General features: G+C 42.2%; 1 protein-coding gene across 2 annotated transcripts; it reads left to right on the top strand.

The window, feature by feature from the left end:
* The first annotated feature begins 2712 nt into the window (after positions 1–2712).
* Positions 2713–16111, top strand: znf687a (zinc finger protein 687a). Of its 2 annotated transcripts, none has more exons than XM_046847174.1 (11): positions 2713–2861; positions 3760–5911; positions 6441–6498; positions 7011–7095; positions 7261–7445; positions 8898–9089; positions 9174–9336; positions 10563–10793; positions 10906–11018; positions 11168–11270; positions 15281–16111. In XM_046847174.1, the coding sequence occupies exons 2-11, from the start codon at positions 3781–3783 to the stop codon at positions 15815–15817; spliced, it is 3798 nt and encodes a 1265-aa protein (XP_046703130.1). In that variant the 5' UTR covers positions 2713–2861; positions 3760–3780; the 3' UTR covers positions 15818–16111. The 2 variants fall into 2 exon arrangements, with proteins under 2 accessions (XP_046703130.1, XP_046703131.1); XM_046847175.1 differs by lacking the exon at positions 2713–2861 and adding an exon at positions 2921–3071.
* Positions 16112–16141: the final 30 nt, after the last annotated feature.

Here is a 16141-nt window from a genome sequence, read left to right as displayed (position 1 = left end):
TGACATTATGACAACTGAGATTCTACTGTGTGGAATGGGGATCATGTTCGTGCAGTCTGACAAGCAACAATCACAATGGAAGTCGAAAGTTTCTTGTTGTGAAATGATAGAGGTCCTCTCCAGGACATTTAATTCTACTTGTCTAGCTAAGAAGATCCAGCAGTGCCTCCACCACCCACTCCCCACATCCTTGCCCTATTCCTATTGGGTGACAACAGCCTCATAGTATGGTACAGGAACTGACTACAAGACCCTTACAAGACAAGTGCTTGGCCCCCTAAGACTAAAAGGATGTTATAAATGTTTTGTAATTTATGTGGTATTAGAGGAATAAAGGTTTTCTTAAAATATATTTACAGGAAATAAATACATTTTCAGTTTATGAGGTATCACACCACCATGGTTTGGATTATTTTCAGATGAATATTCCTTAGTTTGTATAAGTCTTAGTGTTGTTTTGGACATGTCTGTGTAAAAGTGTGTTCCAGCTCATCGTGTGCTACAACACCCTAACAAGACTTGTGATAACCCCTGAAAGGTCAACTTCAATGCTTGGCCTTCTACAACTGGATCTATGTTGTAGTTTATGTGGTAGTTTATGTGGTATGAGAGGAATAAAGCACTTCAGGAAATGCTTTTACAGAAAATTAATCCACTTTGGGATTGTAAAGCATCACACTACCACATTGGAGATTACTTTCGGATGATTATTCCCTAGTTAGTATGAGTGATTGTATTTTTAGGGACATGTTTGTGAGGTATAGGAACTGACCACAAGACGTGTGAGAACACCTGAAAAGACCACATTCAGTGTTTGGGTCTCATCAGAATACAACAACTAACAGTCTGGTGTAGAGCCAACAACCTGTCTCCACTGATCATCGATGGATCCTTTGTGGAGATCGTCAGAACTTTACCTGGTCACTCAACATCAGTTCCATCAGCAAAAAAAGGCCAGCAGCATCTTTACTTCCTGAGAAAACTGACGAAAGCCTATTTCCTTCCCCCCATCCTGACCATGTTCTACAGATGGACCATTAAGAGCAATCTGAGCAGCTGTATCACTGCCTGGTTTGGGAACTGCACCCTCTCGGATTGCAAGACCCTACAAAGGATAGTCAGAGGGCGTCCGAGAAGATCATTGGAGTCTTTCTCCCCTCAATCACGGACATTTACACCACAAAGCCAACAGCATTGAACCAACACACCGCTCACACACACTCTTCACTCTTCTACCATCAGGAAAGAGGTTCTGAAGCATTCAGGACTCACATCCAGAGTGTGTAACAGTTTTTCCCTCAAGACATTAGGGTCCTTAAAACACAGAACTGAACTGTACACACACACACACACACACACACACACACACACACACACACACACACACACACACACACTCACTTACTCAATTGTGTGTTACTGAATTGCTACAAACCTGAACTAAAACCCATACTCAATACTCTATTTCAATTCATACATATCCATGTCTACAGCACCACCCATTTTTATAACTATATTATAACTGTTAACATTACGCACTTACACAAATTTTGTGTCTATTTTGTGTTTACACTCTTGTTTACAGTTTTTTTCGTACGTTGTACAGTAGGTTTACCGGTTGGCACTGGTATGCGTTTCGTGTATCTGTCCTTCACTGTCTTGTGTTGTCCGTTAGCACTAGGTTGCACACTATGCACTTTATATTGCTACGACAACTTACTTTAATCCTTATCTCTGAATCAGAATCAGAATCAGGTGTATTGGCCAAGTGTGTTGGAATTTGGTTTCAACTGTTAGTGACTCTCAAAAGTACAGACATAAATAACACTATACATCTAGCTAGGACTATACAAGACGAAACAGAAAATACTAGACAATATAGACAATGTGAGTATGAAATAGAACACAATATACAGGGTATATGACAGAACAGTAATGTACATAAAGTGCATGGTAGTGCAGATAGCTGTATTGCGCATCACGGAAGATAAAAAACTTTTTTACAATATGCATTTACATTTACATTTGCGGCATTTAGCAGACGCCCTTATCCAGAGCGACGTACAAAAGTGATTTCAGTCTCTAGCAATGAATAAATCTACACTGGCACGCAAGATTACAAACTTAATATAAATATAACTCTTGAATTGTACAAAGCAAACTTGGAAAGTGCTAATTTAAGTGTTTCAGGAAGAGGAAGGTCTTCAACCGTCGCTTGAAGATAGCCAGGAAGTTCATTCCACCACCTCAGTGCCAGAACAGAGAAGATCCAAAAAGTATAGAAGAGCCTTGAAGTACAAAGTAGTAAAAACGGAGCAATAGTTGTGTAACATATGGGGATGATGCGATGACCGACTGTTTTGATAATGCAGTACTTATTGATATGAAGCAGAGCATATAATTAGGGACATTTGTTAATGAGGGTGATTGCTTGAGGGAATAATCTGTTCCTGTGTCTGGCAGTTTTGGTGGACAAACTTCTGTAGCTCCTGCCAGAAGAAAGAATCTGTGTATGCTGTTTTATGTAGCGCCAGGGTTCTGGAGGAACGTTCTCATTTCACTGAGTACTTCCTCAGCTATATACTGTATGGTTGAAATATCAATGAAAGCTTCTTGACTTGACTTGTGTTGTGGATTGCGATGTTTTTACGGGAAATGAATACACTTTGGGTTTATAAAGCATCACCAAATCATCTTGGGGATTGTTTTTTTTTTAGACGATTGTTCCCTGGTTGATATGGGTGTTAGTGTTTGGGACATGTTTGTGTGGAAGTGTGCTCCTGCAGTCTCTGAGATGACGCGGATGAGATGCGCCGCCCTGGCTTGCAGAAGCCAGGAACAGCCAGGAACAGCTCGAGCAGGTAAAGTTCAAACCAGACTTTTCCTCCACTTGGTCTTAACTAAACCAAAGGCTCACACACGCACTCACGACATTTCCGCCCCAAAAGCCTTAGCAATGACCTCGTGAGCAAACCTGCGCACGGGGATCTGAGCAGCTTAGTTTCAACTTCACCATAGCATTCGTGTGAGCTAGCTTTAGCAGGCTACGCTAATATTAGCCAGGCGAACAGGTTAGCCCTAATCATTGTTTTTTAAATTTTTTATCTTTTGCACGGTCGAGGAACAGCTGGAATTATCAGATTTTTGAAAAATGTTGAATTTATGGCTGTTTTTAGCAGCAAAAACCGCGTTTACTCTGCAGCAGCAAGCTCTACTCGTTAGCAGTGATGGGCCGCATCCTAAATTGACTTTTGGTCACTAGATAGGCGCACTCGATATGCTCCGAAGCAGTGCGCTTACGCCCTACGTGTAGTACACTAGATGATTAGAAGGAAGCGGTTTGCGATTTGGCCAGCGGCTGGCTTCGAGCTTAGCAGTGAAGCATCTGTTAGAGAAAAAGCTGTCAAAGTTACAAGTTCAGTTACAAGTAAACTTGTTGTTTCAATTAAAGACATTGGTTGTATATACATATAAAACGGGTAGAAAGGCCGATTACAAGGGCTTTACTCTGAAATAAACGCTAGTTCCGTACTTAACTGACGTTAAAGGAACTAGCTAGCAAACTAGCATTCTGTGGCCACTTCCTGGGACCAAAGCTTTCAGTTGATTTTCTTGGTTAATGGTTAAACATGCAGATAAAACCAGCCAAGCCTTTTTTTATGTGGGAAAAAATCCTCCAAATCCAATTTAGGTCTATAATGTTCTTGTTCATGGTAGTAACTATGGTTATTAATGCTGTTTCTTGTGTTCCACCTGCAGGTATCTGTTGGTCAGTCAGGAATGGGTGACATGAAGACCCCAGATTTTGATGACCTGTTGGCAGCATTCGACATTCCTGATATTGATGCGAAAGTGGCAATTCAACCCGAGTCAGGGGATCCCGAGGCGAATCACAGTGAAGCCAGTGGAAGCGGTACCAAGGAGCGAAGCGGTGGTTCAAATCAAAGACCTTCAGAAATCTGTGAAACGTCTCATGACCCCTCTGTAGTTAGTGTCATTGTGAAGAACAGCATTTGTGCTGATGTGTATGAAAACAGGAGGGATGAGGTAGAAAGCCCCACAAGACAAGGAAATGATGTTCTGGATGAGGCTGACAGAAGTAGAGCTGGAGGCCAGCTGTCTCCTCAGGTTGCGCACAGCCTGATGCCGATGGACCCACTCATCCACAATGGATTCAAGACAGTTCCAGGAGAAGTCAGTGAACACTCCCTGCTTTCCAGTCAATCACAAATGCAACCCAAAGGTCATCTCTGGTCCCCTTGTTCTCCTAAAATAGCCAGAGAAGGCGATGAGAGCAATCAGAGTGATGGTCCTTCCAACCCCTCCGACAACTTTTCATCTCACATGCCGTTACCCGCCTCATCTTCTTCAATCTCTTGTGCAAATTTCATCGGCTTGCCGCCTCCCCAAACAGATGGAGATGAACATTCTGCGTCTGCCTTCGCTCCTCAAACTCAACCTGTAAACAGCAGCTCAAGGACCAACCTTCATCAAGCATTATCTGAAGATGAAGAATCAGAACCAGACCTCGGAAGCCCTCCGCTCATGATTCAGGAAAGTCCAGAGATACAGATGTCCTCGCCTCTTAGATTTCCAGGCAGACATGGGGCATCTGGAGAGCTTCAGCTTCCTCCACTTTCCTCTCCATCTTTGCCTATAAGTAACACTCAAACTGGAGAGACCACTTCTGCTTCTCCACACCCAACTCCCCCTATGTCCCATCAGACACCCTCACAGAGCAACAGCAACTCTGAAAAAATATCCATACCAGACGAATATCCAGAGCATATTATCGAAGAGCGAGACTCTCCAGAGAGCCCTGAGCCAGAAATGCCAGCATGTCCTCAGTGGAAAAGCTCATCATCAACCTCTGCACAGGAGCTAGAACAGAAAGAACCTGTGCACGACAAAACTGCAGATGTGCCCGATAAAGAGGAGCCTATGGAGGATGCAAGGAACGAACAGGATCACAGTAAATGCGAGAATGACAAAGCTGAGAAAGAAAAAATGGTGGGACCAGAAGAAGAGCCCTCAGTCCAAGTCTCGGTAGCATCTGCCAAAACCAAACCGGTCTCCTCTACAGCACCTTCCAGACCTCTTAAAGTTCGAATCAAAACAGTTAAATCCCCTACTGGCAACATTACACGCACTGTTACCAGAGTAGCTGCTAAAGGACCTGCAGTAGGCATCTCCAAGGGTCCTGATGGGTCTAAAGTTGCAGTTGGAGGTCGTAAAGGGGTCAGCAGACCTAAGAGACCCGCGGCAGCCATGTCGGGTCCACATCCGAGCTCTAAAAATACAATGCTTCCAGTGTCAACCTTACACGATGCCAGTTCAGCAATGCTGTTTGCAGCCAGCAAGGTGCAGAAAGTGACCTCTGGGGTCACCAAGACATCGACTTCACCATCTGTTTCTGCTTCATCCCCGTCCTCATCTGCCATCAATATTTGCTCGATTGGTCAGAAAACAGTGGCTGGACCTTCCTCTAAGCCGGCATCCATTGTAAACAGTCCCGGAGCGGTGATCTCTCGTAGCCAGTCGAGTCTGGTGGAGGCTTTCAACAAGATTCTCAACAGTAAAAACCTGCTACCCAACTACCAGCCGGATCTTTCCGCCATGCCTCGTCCTGAGTGGGGCCTCGGCGTGCCTGCTTCAGGTTACCGCTGCCTGGAGTGCGGGGACGCGTTCGCTTTGGAGCGCAGCCTGGCCCGCCATTATGACCGGCGCTCCTTGAGAATCGAGGTGACGTGTAACCTCTGCACGAAGCGGCTGGCCTTCTTCAACAAGTGCAGCCTGCTTTTGCACGCCCGCGAGCACAAGGAGAAAGGACTGGTCATGCAGTGCTCCCACCTTGTCATGAGACCCGTCAGTATGGATCAGATGATTGGACAACAGGATACTGTACCTATAGGTAAGTTAGAAAAATAGATATTTCCATGCTTTCTTCAATGCACAAGGGCGGCAGCAGATATCGCGCGAGAGTTCGCTTCCCGACCGTGATCCTGTAAATTGTTTTTATTTTATTTTAGTTGCTATTGTTGCTTTTGTGCAGTAGATACATCATTTATTTGTTCATAGTAATTTACCGCAAATCAAATCTTGTCCCTGCGCAGCACTCGTTTGCGGGTCCCGCGGTTCTCCCGCATTAGTGCAGGTCTCTAGTTTGAAATTCCGTTTTTTGGAATCATTGTAATACATTTAACCTCCTCGTAATGCAGAATTTTCTAAAGAAAAAAAAAAAGCGAATGCCCTATTCTGAGGAGATTAATGTTAATTTCTGGCACCTGAGAATTTGTGTATGTTGAAGAGGGCCGATAGCATTTTCCAACATGTTCCGCAGCCCTGTGATGCAGCAGGAGCAGCAGTGAAAGTAAAAGAGAGATTTATTTAATTATTATTTACTTTTATTAATTTTTTATTTTTATTACACATATTTTCAGGTATGCTGTCATCATCACTGCTGGCCTCCCCTTCCTTGACTGGGTCCTTTGATCATTGGTAATAACACCGCACAATGACCTGGAATTCATTTTGTGGCTTCCATGAGAATTGAATCCTCAGTGATTCTTCAGCAAGCTTTTATTAGCTAAAATAGATATCTATATTTTTTTTAAAGCATGAGCACATGAGAATATTTTATGTCAGAATTTTTTTATATTTATATCAAGAATTAAAAAAAATCCTCTAATTGAATTTTAAATACATTTATACATGTAATGGCATTAAAGGCTTTTAATGTACAATGTGGGGGAGGGATGCTGTTTTTATGTTGATCTAAAAAAAAAAAAAAGTGCAATAAAACTAATATTCTAACTAAATTGGCTGAATAGTTGTATTTATTATTTCAGCATTGCACAAAAAAGAATCCTTATTTTTGATTTTAGAGTGTGTTGTGCGCTCGGACATGTTTGTCTGAAAGGAGCTGGGTTTAATGTGCAAACGCACATGTCAGGAATTACTTTGCCCAGTATAACTAATGGCCCAGTAGCGTTTGTTCCATTTATTTACAGGTGCCCAGAGTGCAAGAATTCATTTGGCTCAACAGAAGAAGTAGCTGCACACTTCCAGGAATCGGATCCGGGGGGAATAGATACAGTGAGTATTAGCATTACTGTAAATGTACCGCATGCCATTAGGTTTAGAGGCAGACAGGTTGTTTGCTTTAATGGATGTGTATTTGGCATGTCTCGTATCCTAATGAGTGGGTGTTTAGGAACCTGTCTCTAACCTGTGTGTGTGTGTGTGTGTGTGTGTGTTTAGTGCTGTATGCAGTGCTCTCCTCCAATGCCCCTGTGGAATGCCTGCAGCGCTGCTGCCCACCAGCGACTTCACCAAAAGCTCCACCCTTTCGTCTGCCCCGAGTGTGGGCTCGGTTGCCAGTCACAACGTCTTAACACGCACGTGCGCCGAGTCTGCCTACATTACACGCGGCAGCTGGGATACAGGTACACATCCAGGCCTCACGCTCGCCCCTGAAATCAACGTCGAAGGAATGCCGATGCACCTGTCGTGATTTATTTAATCATTCTGATTATATTATTGTACATAAAACCGAAATCATTTTTTTAGGTTTTTTTTTTTATATAAAAATATTAAATAATATCGTCGTGTTGCCAAGTTGGACGCCAAACCTCACATGCGAGTTATTATAGTTTTATATATAAAAAACGATTGCGTTATGGTCCACTATATTGGCGAATGTTTGCGGACACTTGATCATAAGTAAAGTTTGTGCTTTTTGATCCCGAATTGAACCCAACTCTTATAATTCCTTCCACTCTTCTGGGAAGATGTTTCACTAGATCTTGGAGTGTGCTTGTGGAGATTTGTGCGCATTCAGACACAAGGGCGTTAGTAAAGTCAGGTACTGATGTAGGTGAGGTGAGGAGGTCTGGGGTGCAGGAGATCTTCCACTGTAACCCACTCTCATTGAGTTTGCTTCGTGCTGGAACAGGTTTGGATCTTCTTGTTCAAATGAAGGGAGAATTTCATGCTACCGCATCCAAGGACACCCTATACAATGGTGCGCCTTCAGCTGTGCGATAACAGTTTGGAAAAGAATAACAAATGGCTGGGAAAGTCAGGTGTCATTCCCCCCCATTTTTATTTTTTTTATTTTTTATGATCAAATAAAGTAACATTTTATGTGAAATGTTACTTTGATTACTTATTTCGTCTGTGTAGGTTTGCTGGTCTTAGGCGTGAGTAACACTACGTAGTTTAGTAGTGGTATATTAATGTGGTATATTGAAGCCTATTTACAGAGGTAGTGCCAGTTAGCAGTCATCTTTAACTTCTGACTTTTCCTGACGCATGTGGTTCTTGCCCATACTATCACCACAAAGTTGGAGGCAGACGTATAGTAGAGGATGTCGTCAGATGTGGTAACATTACATTTTCCCTTCACTTGAACTAGGAGACCTAAACCTGTTCCAGGATGGCAATGCTCCAGCTCCATTAGATATGCTTTACATCGTTTGGAGTTGATTGGCCTGCACCCCAGGCCTCCTCACCTCACCTACATCAGTACCTGGCTTTACTGGCCTTGTTACAGCCTTGTGGTTGAATGATCACACATCTCGACAAACACACTCAAAAATCTAGATCTTATTTATAACAGCAAACACACACAAAATCTGGAACGGGATCCTTCAAAAAGCACATAGAAAACGTATAATTAGGCGTCCACAAACTTTTGTCTGTATCTTCTATATAATGTACAGTGGTTTGATGAGAGAAAAGGAGCGTTTCCAGATTTTTAGATTAAACATCTAAATAGAAATAGTAAAAAAGTGTCCTGGATGTATAGGTTGTACATTTATTTCAGTTTAGCGATACTTCATAGGCATCCGTTTATGCCTCTGTTCGCTGTTGTCTTCCTGTGTCCCTCTATCCAGGTGTCCTTGTTGTCAGCTGGTGTTTGGAGGTGTGAATAGTCTGAATGCAGTGAAGAATCACATGCACACGGCTCATTCTGAAGTCTTCCATAAATGCCCCTCGTGCCCCATGGCCTTTAAATCTGCTTCCAGTGCTGATACTCACTGCACCACCCAGCATCCTCAGCTCTCAGAGAAAGCCAAGCAGTCCAAGTGAGTTGGTCTAAAAGTCACGTGTGTTGTATAATCGCGATCCAGCTACTTTCTAGTCGGGTGACGCTTGTTTTTCATCAACAGGGAGATCTATAAATGCGTGCTGTGCCGGACCGTTTTCACCCAAAAAGCCCTGCTGAACGTCCATTTTGACTCCCATCTAGTGACGCAGAAGGTCAACGTGTTTAAATGTCCGGATTGCCACAAGCTGTTTACACAGAGGACATCCCTCGTGGAACACGTGAAGGTTCGGCTTTGGGTTTATACTCTGGAACGATTGTCAATGTTAAAGGTTAAGGATTAACCAGCCCTAGGCTTTGAATGGCCAGAAATGCAAATGTACTTTTGCCTGTTCGAGCAGATCCATTGTTTACTACAAAAGGGTGCTAATGAGGTGAGGTTTCAAAACTGGATTTTGAAGTGTGTTTATGGAGATTTCTGCTCATTCAGACACAAGGGTGTTAGTAAAGTCAGGTACTGATGTAGGTGAGGTGAGGAACCACAATAGGGTTCAATAGGGTTAAGGTCAGTGCTCTATAGCAGGCCACTCAAGATCTTTCACTCCAACCCATGGAAACCATATCTTTATGAATTAAATGAAGGGAAATTTTAATGCTAGCGCATCCAAAGTCATCATGTAGACTCGTGAGTCTTTAACTTTGCGCTCACAGTTTGGGAAAGAGCCATTTCCAGGTGTCCCGGGACTTTTGATCGGTGCTTTTTCCGTCTTGTATTTTCTGAAAACGTTCCGTTCTTCTACCAGTCACACGTCTTCATGTGATATGAATATCACAGGTCCGAACGCACCAAACTTGATCCGAGCTCCAGTCCACAGCAGTCTACATGCGTATGGTTGGAGGCAGTGCCTTGCGTGAAGATTTGGGTCATGTGTATCATGTGTATCACGATGAGTGGCGTCAGTTGACATCTTGTTTTCTTTTTCTCAATGCAGTTTTAATTGATCTCTGCTCCACTCAACCGAACAGCATCCCTTTGCACACTCGTGTCCTTTTTATATGCTGGGTTTTATTTAAGCCCCAGGCAGAGAGCAGAGAAAGGTCTGGCATATCACTATGAATAATTCATGGAGCACATGGTGCAATACATTACATTTTCCAAATATAGAAAAGACAACAGGAAGATTAATGAAGGATTTTTACATTATTGCATGATTTCCAAATGCCGGTATTCATTTTTCAAATGTTACCTTATATATAGTGAGTTCGGAGCGCAGAATATGTGTATAATTAAAATTCCGCACACAACACAGCCCTGAATTGGAAACACTGTGGTAGACACTGGAATATAGTGTAGAGTCCTATTGCTATTATATTATTAATGACAAGTGTATGACTAGTGAAATATTTTGAACTGTTCATATTTTAAATTAGCATGATACCATATGAATTAAATAAATAGCTGTACAGCGGTTATGAAGTCTATGATGTTAATTAATATATGTGACCTGCTCAGGCTTCACACAGGAAGTCAGCAGCTCATCTGGTTCAGAAAGGTTCGGTGAAGATGGAGAGCTCAGATGGGGAGGAGTGGAGAAAAGAGGAAGATGAGGATGGAGATGGATATCCAAGAGAGAAAGAGCGCTCTGTTGCTCCGAAGTTTCAGAGCTGGAGCTGCTCGGAGTGTCAGACGAGCTACACAGACAAAGAGAGCTACATCACTCACATGGCCAAACAGCACCGAAAGGTCAGGGGGTTGGTTTGAAATTCAAAACAAATCCATTTGTATAGTGCGCGACGTACATCTTAAGACAGAATGCAGGTACTTACTGTCGTGTGTTGAACGTTGTGCTTTAAAGGACCTGAAGAACTTCCCCTGCACTCTGTGTGAAGGCTCGTTCTCTTCGTCCTCAAGTTTGAGACGCCATTTCCGGGTCAAACACAAAGGCATCAAGAGGTCATTCTACTGCCAGTGAGTACAAGACGCCAAGTCTGCTCTAAAGCAGGTCTTCAGAGTCAGTCACGGCTTTCAAATTTCAATTCATTTAGCACCTCGTATATGTGTTCGTTTTGTCAACTGTTGTATATCATGCGTGTGTGTGTGTGTGCATGTGACTTCAGGTTGTGTACCGGGAGCAAGAAGAGTTTCAGCAGTAAGCTGGTCCTAGAAAAACATATGCAAATTCATCATGGAGGACAACGAGCAGCAAACAGTCAAAAACAGGTTAGAGTTAACACACACACACACACACACACCCACCCACACACACCGGCAGCTCATTTGTATTCACAACAGTTTGGCACGTAATAGGGTTTGCATATGATAAATCTCTGACAGACTTGATGTAACAAAATTGTCCATAAATCTGGTCATTATTAATGTTAAGATAAGGCGTTCAGAGCTGTGCAATGAAGAAAAAAAAAGAAAACAATATTTAAATAAGATGCTCACTTATTGCTTTAGGACATTTGCAAAAACAAAAAAAATAAAAACCTGATTATGATTTCCTTGTGCTGTTCAAGATAACATCTTTCTTGAGACTAAAAATCATATTATTGCCACCAGTTTAGAACCCGAACTCATCCTTTCATCAGCTTTCATGTTGTAGCTCTGCTAGGGAACACGTGATCATAAAGTCTCTATCAAATTGTACCCATTTATTATTATTTGCTCCAGGAGGGGGCGATGGCGCACAGCAAAATTAGCTTTACAACAAACCAAGCCGCGAGGAAGAGCGTTTAACTCCCAAGCAAGAACTAAAGTGGAATGTGTTTATAAACACTTTTGCATGCAGGCATGTAGAAGGAACAAGAAAAGATCAAAACTTTGTAGTTTTTGATTGTGCCTGTTTGAATATGCATTGCCTGGCCAAAAAACATTTTTTAACCTTTATGCCCTTATCCAGAGCGACGTACAAAAGTGCTTTGAGTCTCTATTAATGCATGAATCAACACCGGTTTGCTAGATTACAAACTTAAGATACGATCAGCGTACAAAACCGTTGAGAGGTTGTTGTTTTTTTACTGGGAAAAGTGCTAGTTTAAGTGTTTCAGGAAGAGATTTCTTCATCCGTCGATTGAAGAAAGCTGTTCTGACAATTTTTTATCCAAATGCAAACTCTTATTACTCCAAAATAAACAATTGAATACTTTTATTTTCCATTTACAATGTTTAAATATATATATATATATATATATATATATATTTTATTCACAAATGAAAAGAAAAAAGTCAATCACAAAGCCTTCATTCCTTTTTAATTTATTATTAAAAGCAGAAAAAGGAGAAAACTGCATCTTATTGTCTCTGAGCCCACACAAAGATGACATTTATACATTTTCTCTATTTACACAAAGTGTAGTTATCAACATCTCACAATACCGAATATGGTCAATAGTGTACAATATTTCCAATCTAACATCCTAACCTGGAACTAAAATAGATTTTATTTCATGGTCTTTTTCTAAGGAAGATTGGATGGATATGGAGTCAATTGCATGATAAATAATGATACAAAGTGGAGCAGGATATTAATAGATCTGTTAGTATTAAGATAAACCTCACACTAGTTCTCTAAACACATATACACTATAATGCCAAAAGTATTGGGTCACCTGCCCATAAGTACAGTATGTAATTTTTAAGCTTTGCTTTCTACATTTAGTCTCAATTTGCTCTTCCACTCTTCTGGGAAGATGTTCCACTAGATTTTGGATTGTGCTTATTGATATTTGTGTTCATCAGCTACAAGGGTATTATGAAAGGCAGGTACTGATGTAGGTGAGGAGACCTGGGGTGCAGTCAGCGTTCCAATTCATCCCATAGGTGTTCAGTAGGGATGAGATCAGAGCTCTATAGCAGACCACTCAAGATCTTCCTCTCCATAGCATGTAAACCAGATCTTCAAGGAGCTCACTTTGTGCACAGGGGCATTGCCATGCTGGAACAGGTTACGGGTTTCCAAGTTCAAGTGAATGTAATATTTTATTAGAGCGCATTTAAAGACGTCCTGTACAATTGAGTGCCTTCAGCTTTGTGGTAACAGTTTGGAAAAGAACCACATACTAGGGATGCACCGAATATTCGGCCACCGAAAATTTTGATCACCGAAACAACACGGCCGAAACAGTTTGTTGTGATGACGCAAACAGAAACCGCGGCCCGCACGTGCATGTCTAAAACAACATGTCCACGGATAGCGATTTGCAAAACATGTACTGCCGAAATTTCAAGATGGGGTGCGTCTGCAAAAACTTTCTCCACATCGGGTTTAATTTGAAATCCAAACATCCCGATCGATATGCTGAATATGAGATGAACGCAAACGCACAGAAAAGCAAAACCCCTCCAAACACGCGCACTCCGTCTGTGGTGGACGTTTTTGAAAATGCAGGAAGTTTCCCAGTGATAGTGTTGTATTGTATTGTATCTTTAAGCAGTTTCAATTGTTCTAAATGCACTTTGTTTTTATGAAAGAACATATTTAATTGTACAACCTTTCAGCAGGCCAGAGGGCCTGTACATTATTAATTAATGTACACGAGTGCATTTAAGTTCAACATTTAAGACTACATTTTAATTTATTTAATCTTGTGCATTGATGCAATGTGCTATAAATAAATATTTTCATAATTTATAATTGATTTATTCTTTGAAACTTTAATATTAATGTATGCTATTGAAATGCCTTGATTTTAGTAAGGTTAGTACACAGTCATAGACATAAATGCAATGGTAATAATAATTGGCATAATTTCTTTCGGTGTTTCGGTTTTCGGCCTTGCTTTCCTCTTTTTCGGTTTTCGGTTTCGGCCAAGAATTTTCATTTCGGTGCATCCCTACCACATACAGCAGGAAAGGTCAGGTGACCCAATACTTTTGGCAATATAGTGTATGTTTTCTGTTCAGTGTCTATAGGCTCTTTGCATTGTGAGTACATAAGGTTTATGGATTGTCTTTGTCTGGGCGTCTCCAATCGGGAACAGTTTTAGCTCAGGTTTTTTCCCAGTGTGTGTATATACTGGTCCGTTATCCGCATTACGTTGAAAAAGATCAAATGTTCCATTCAGTGTGCTGTGCGATTTTTCCCTGATCAGAAAAGACACCACGGGCATCGTAGATCACATGGGAAACCTTTCCAAGAATTCTTTTTTTTTTTTCTTTTTTTTTTTTTCATTTTCTCCCCACTTCTCATATGTCATGGCTGCCCATATAAAAGGTCACCAGTCCATTGGGGTCCAGGGGGGATGTCCTTTGGGAAGTTGTTCTGCAAAAAGTTTCTGAAGATTTTGTCAGACACTGTAAAAAGATGACGTGCGTTTGACTCCCGTTTACTGTCACTCTCTTGTTGCTTTTGAAAAAGCACCCAGTGATCTATATGAACCTTTTGGAGTGGATTATGATGGATTATGAAGAAAAGAGTGCAGGCAGGGTGGAGTGGGTGGAGAAGAGTGTCAGGAGTGATTTGTGATAGAAGAGTATCTGCGAGAGTGAAAGGGAAAGTTTATAGGACTGTGGTGAGACCTGCGATGTTGTATGGATTAGAGACAGTGGCATTAAGTAAAAGACAGGAGGTGGAGCTGGAGGTAGCAGAGCTGAAGATGTTGAGGTTTTTGTTGGGAGTGATGAGGATGGACAGGATTAGAAATTAGTTTATTAGAGGGACAGCACATGTAGGACGTTTTGGAGACAAAGTGAGGGAGGCGAGATTGAGATGGTTTGGACATGTGCAGAGGAGGGACATGAGGTATATCAGTAGGAGAATGCTGAGGATGGAGCCACCAGGAAGGAGGAAAAGAGGAGGTCCATGGATGTGGTGAGAGAAGACATGCAGGTAGTTGGTTTGAAGAGGCAGATGTAGAGGACAGGGGTGTATGGAGACGGATGATCCGCTGTGACGCCCCCTAATGGGAGCAGCCGAAAGAAGAGGATGCGCTGATGGATGATCGGTTATTTTTCATCCGGTTTCTTCAAATACCACAGAAGCATAATCTATGGGGATGAATGTTACGTATTCTGCACTAACAGGTTTTATTTTGCCTTATTATATTGATTACTCACTTTTTTTCAATAAAAAGTAATGGCAAACAATCGCCAGTGACAGCGCTACGATTTAAAATCATTTATTTTATCTGCATAAGTCGGATTTGTACATTATATCTGTGGATACATCACAAGCGATATAAGTTGATGGGTACAGGAAATAAAACTGCTTATTCTTCGACACGTTTTAGGCGAGTTCACGCTTCGACGCTGCCGATAGCTCCTCTGAACAAGACGGAGCCCTCACAGCTGCGACTGCAGAAGAAAACAATAACACCGATCGCTTGAGAGCGCCTCGAAAAAGCAGGGGAGGATCCGCTCAGGAGCAGGACCCCGAGGCTTTCCGTTGCGCGCCGTGCGGCTTCATTTCCAAAGACAAGGAGGAGTTCCTTCACCATATCCAAATTCATCGTGGCGAAGGGGACAAGGGTGTGCAGTGTCAGCAGTGTGGGGCGTGCTTCGCCTCCGGCTCCTCCCTCGCCCGCCATCGCTTCATCAGCCATCGAGTACGAGATGGCGACGGAGACGACCAGCGCGAGAACACGAGCCACTGCGCCGCCGACGGGGCTGAGTCTCCCGGCTCACCGACTCTGGCTGAGGATGGGGACGGCAGGCTGTGCTGCAAAGTGTGCGGACGGCACTTCAGCAAAGCCGCCGACCTGAACACACATTTCCGTACTCACGGCATGGCTTTCATCAACGCCTACAAAGCCGAGAAGCCGGCCTGAGAAATAGAGAATGGTAATGATGTCTGAAGCTCCAATTCAAAATGTGAAGATAATGTGCCTTAATCACTCGCATTCACATGTGAAATAATGCGCTTATTGCTTAGGTATTCTTCCTGCTTGAACTTTGTCATGGGTTTGTATCGTTACAACCTAGAAAAATCTATCATGACGTGTTATGAATGTGTGTGGGGGGGAGGGGGGAGTTCTCAAGTTTTATGGGCTACTAATTATACAGTCACATTTGTTTTTTTTTTCTTTTTCAAACTAATAAATATGCACGTATTTAATACACTATACGGACAAAAGTTTGTTGACACATCCCAT

This window comes from Silurus meridionalis, chromosome 4 (assembly GCF_014805685.1).
Source record: "Silurus meridionalis isolate SWU-2019-XX chromosome 4, ASM1480568v1, whole genome shotgun sequence".
In the NCBI taxonomy this organism is placed as follows: domain Eukaryota; kingdom Metazoa; phylum Chordata; class Actinopteri; order Siluriformes; family Siluridae; genus Silurus; species Silurus meridionalis.
This window is presented reverse-complemented; position numbering and strand designations above follow the sequence as displayed.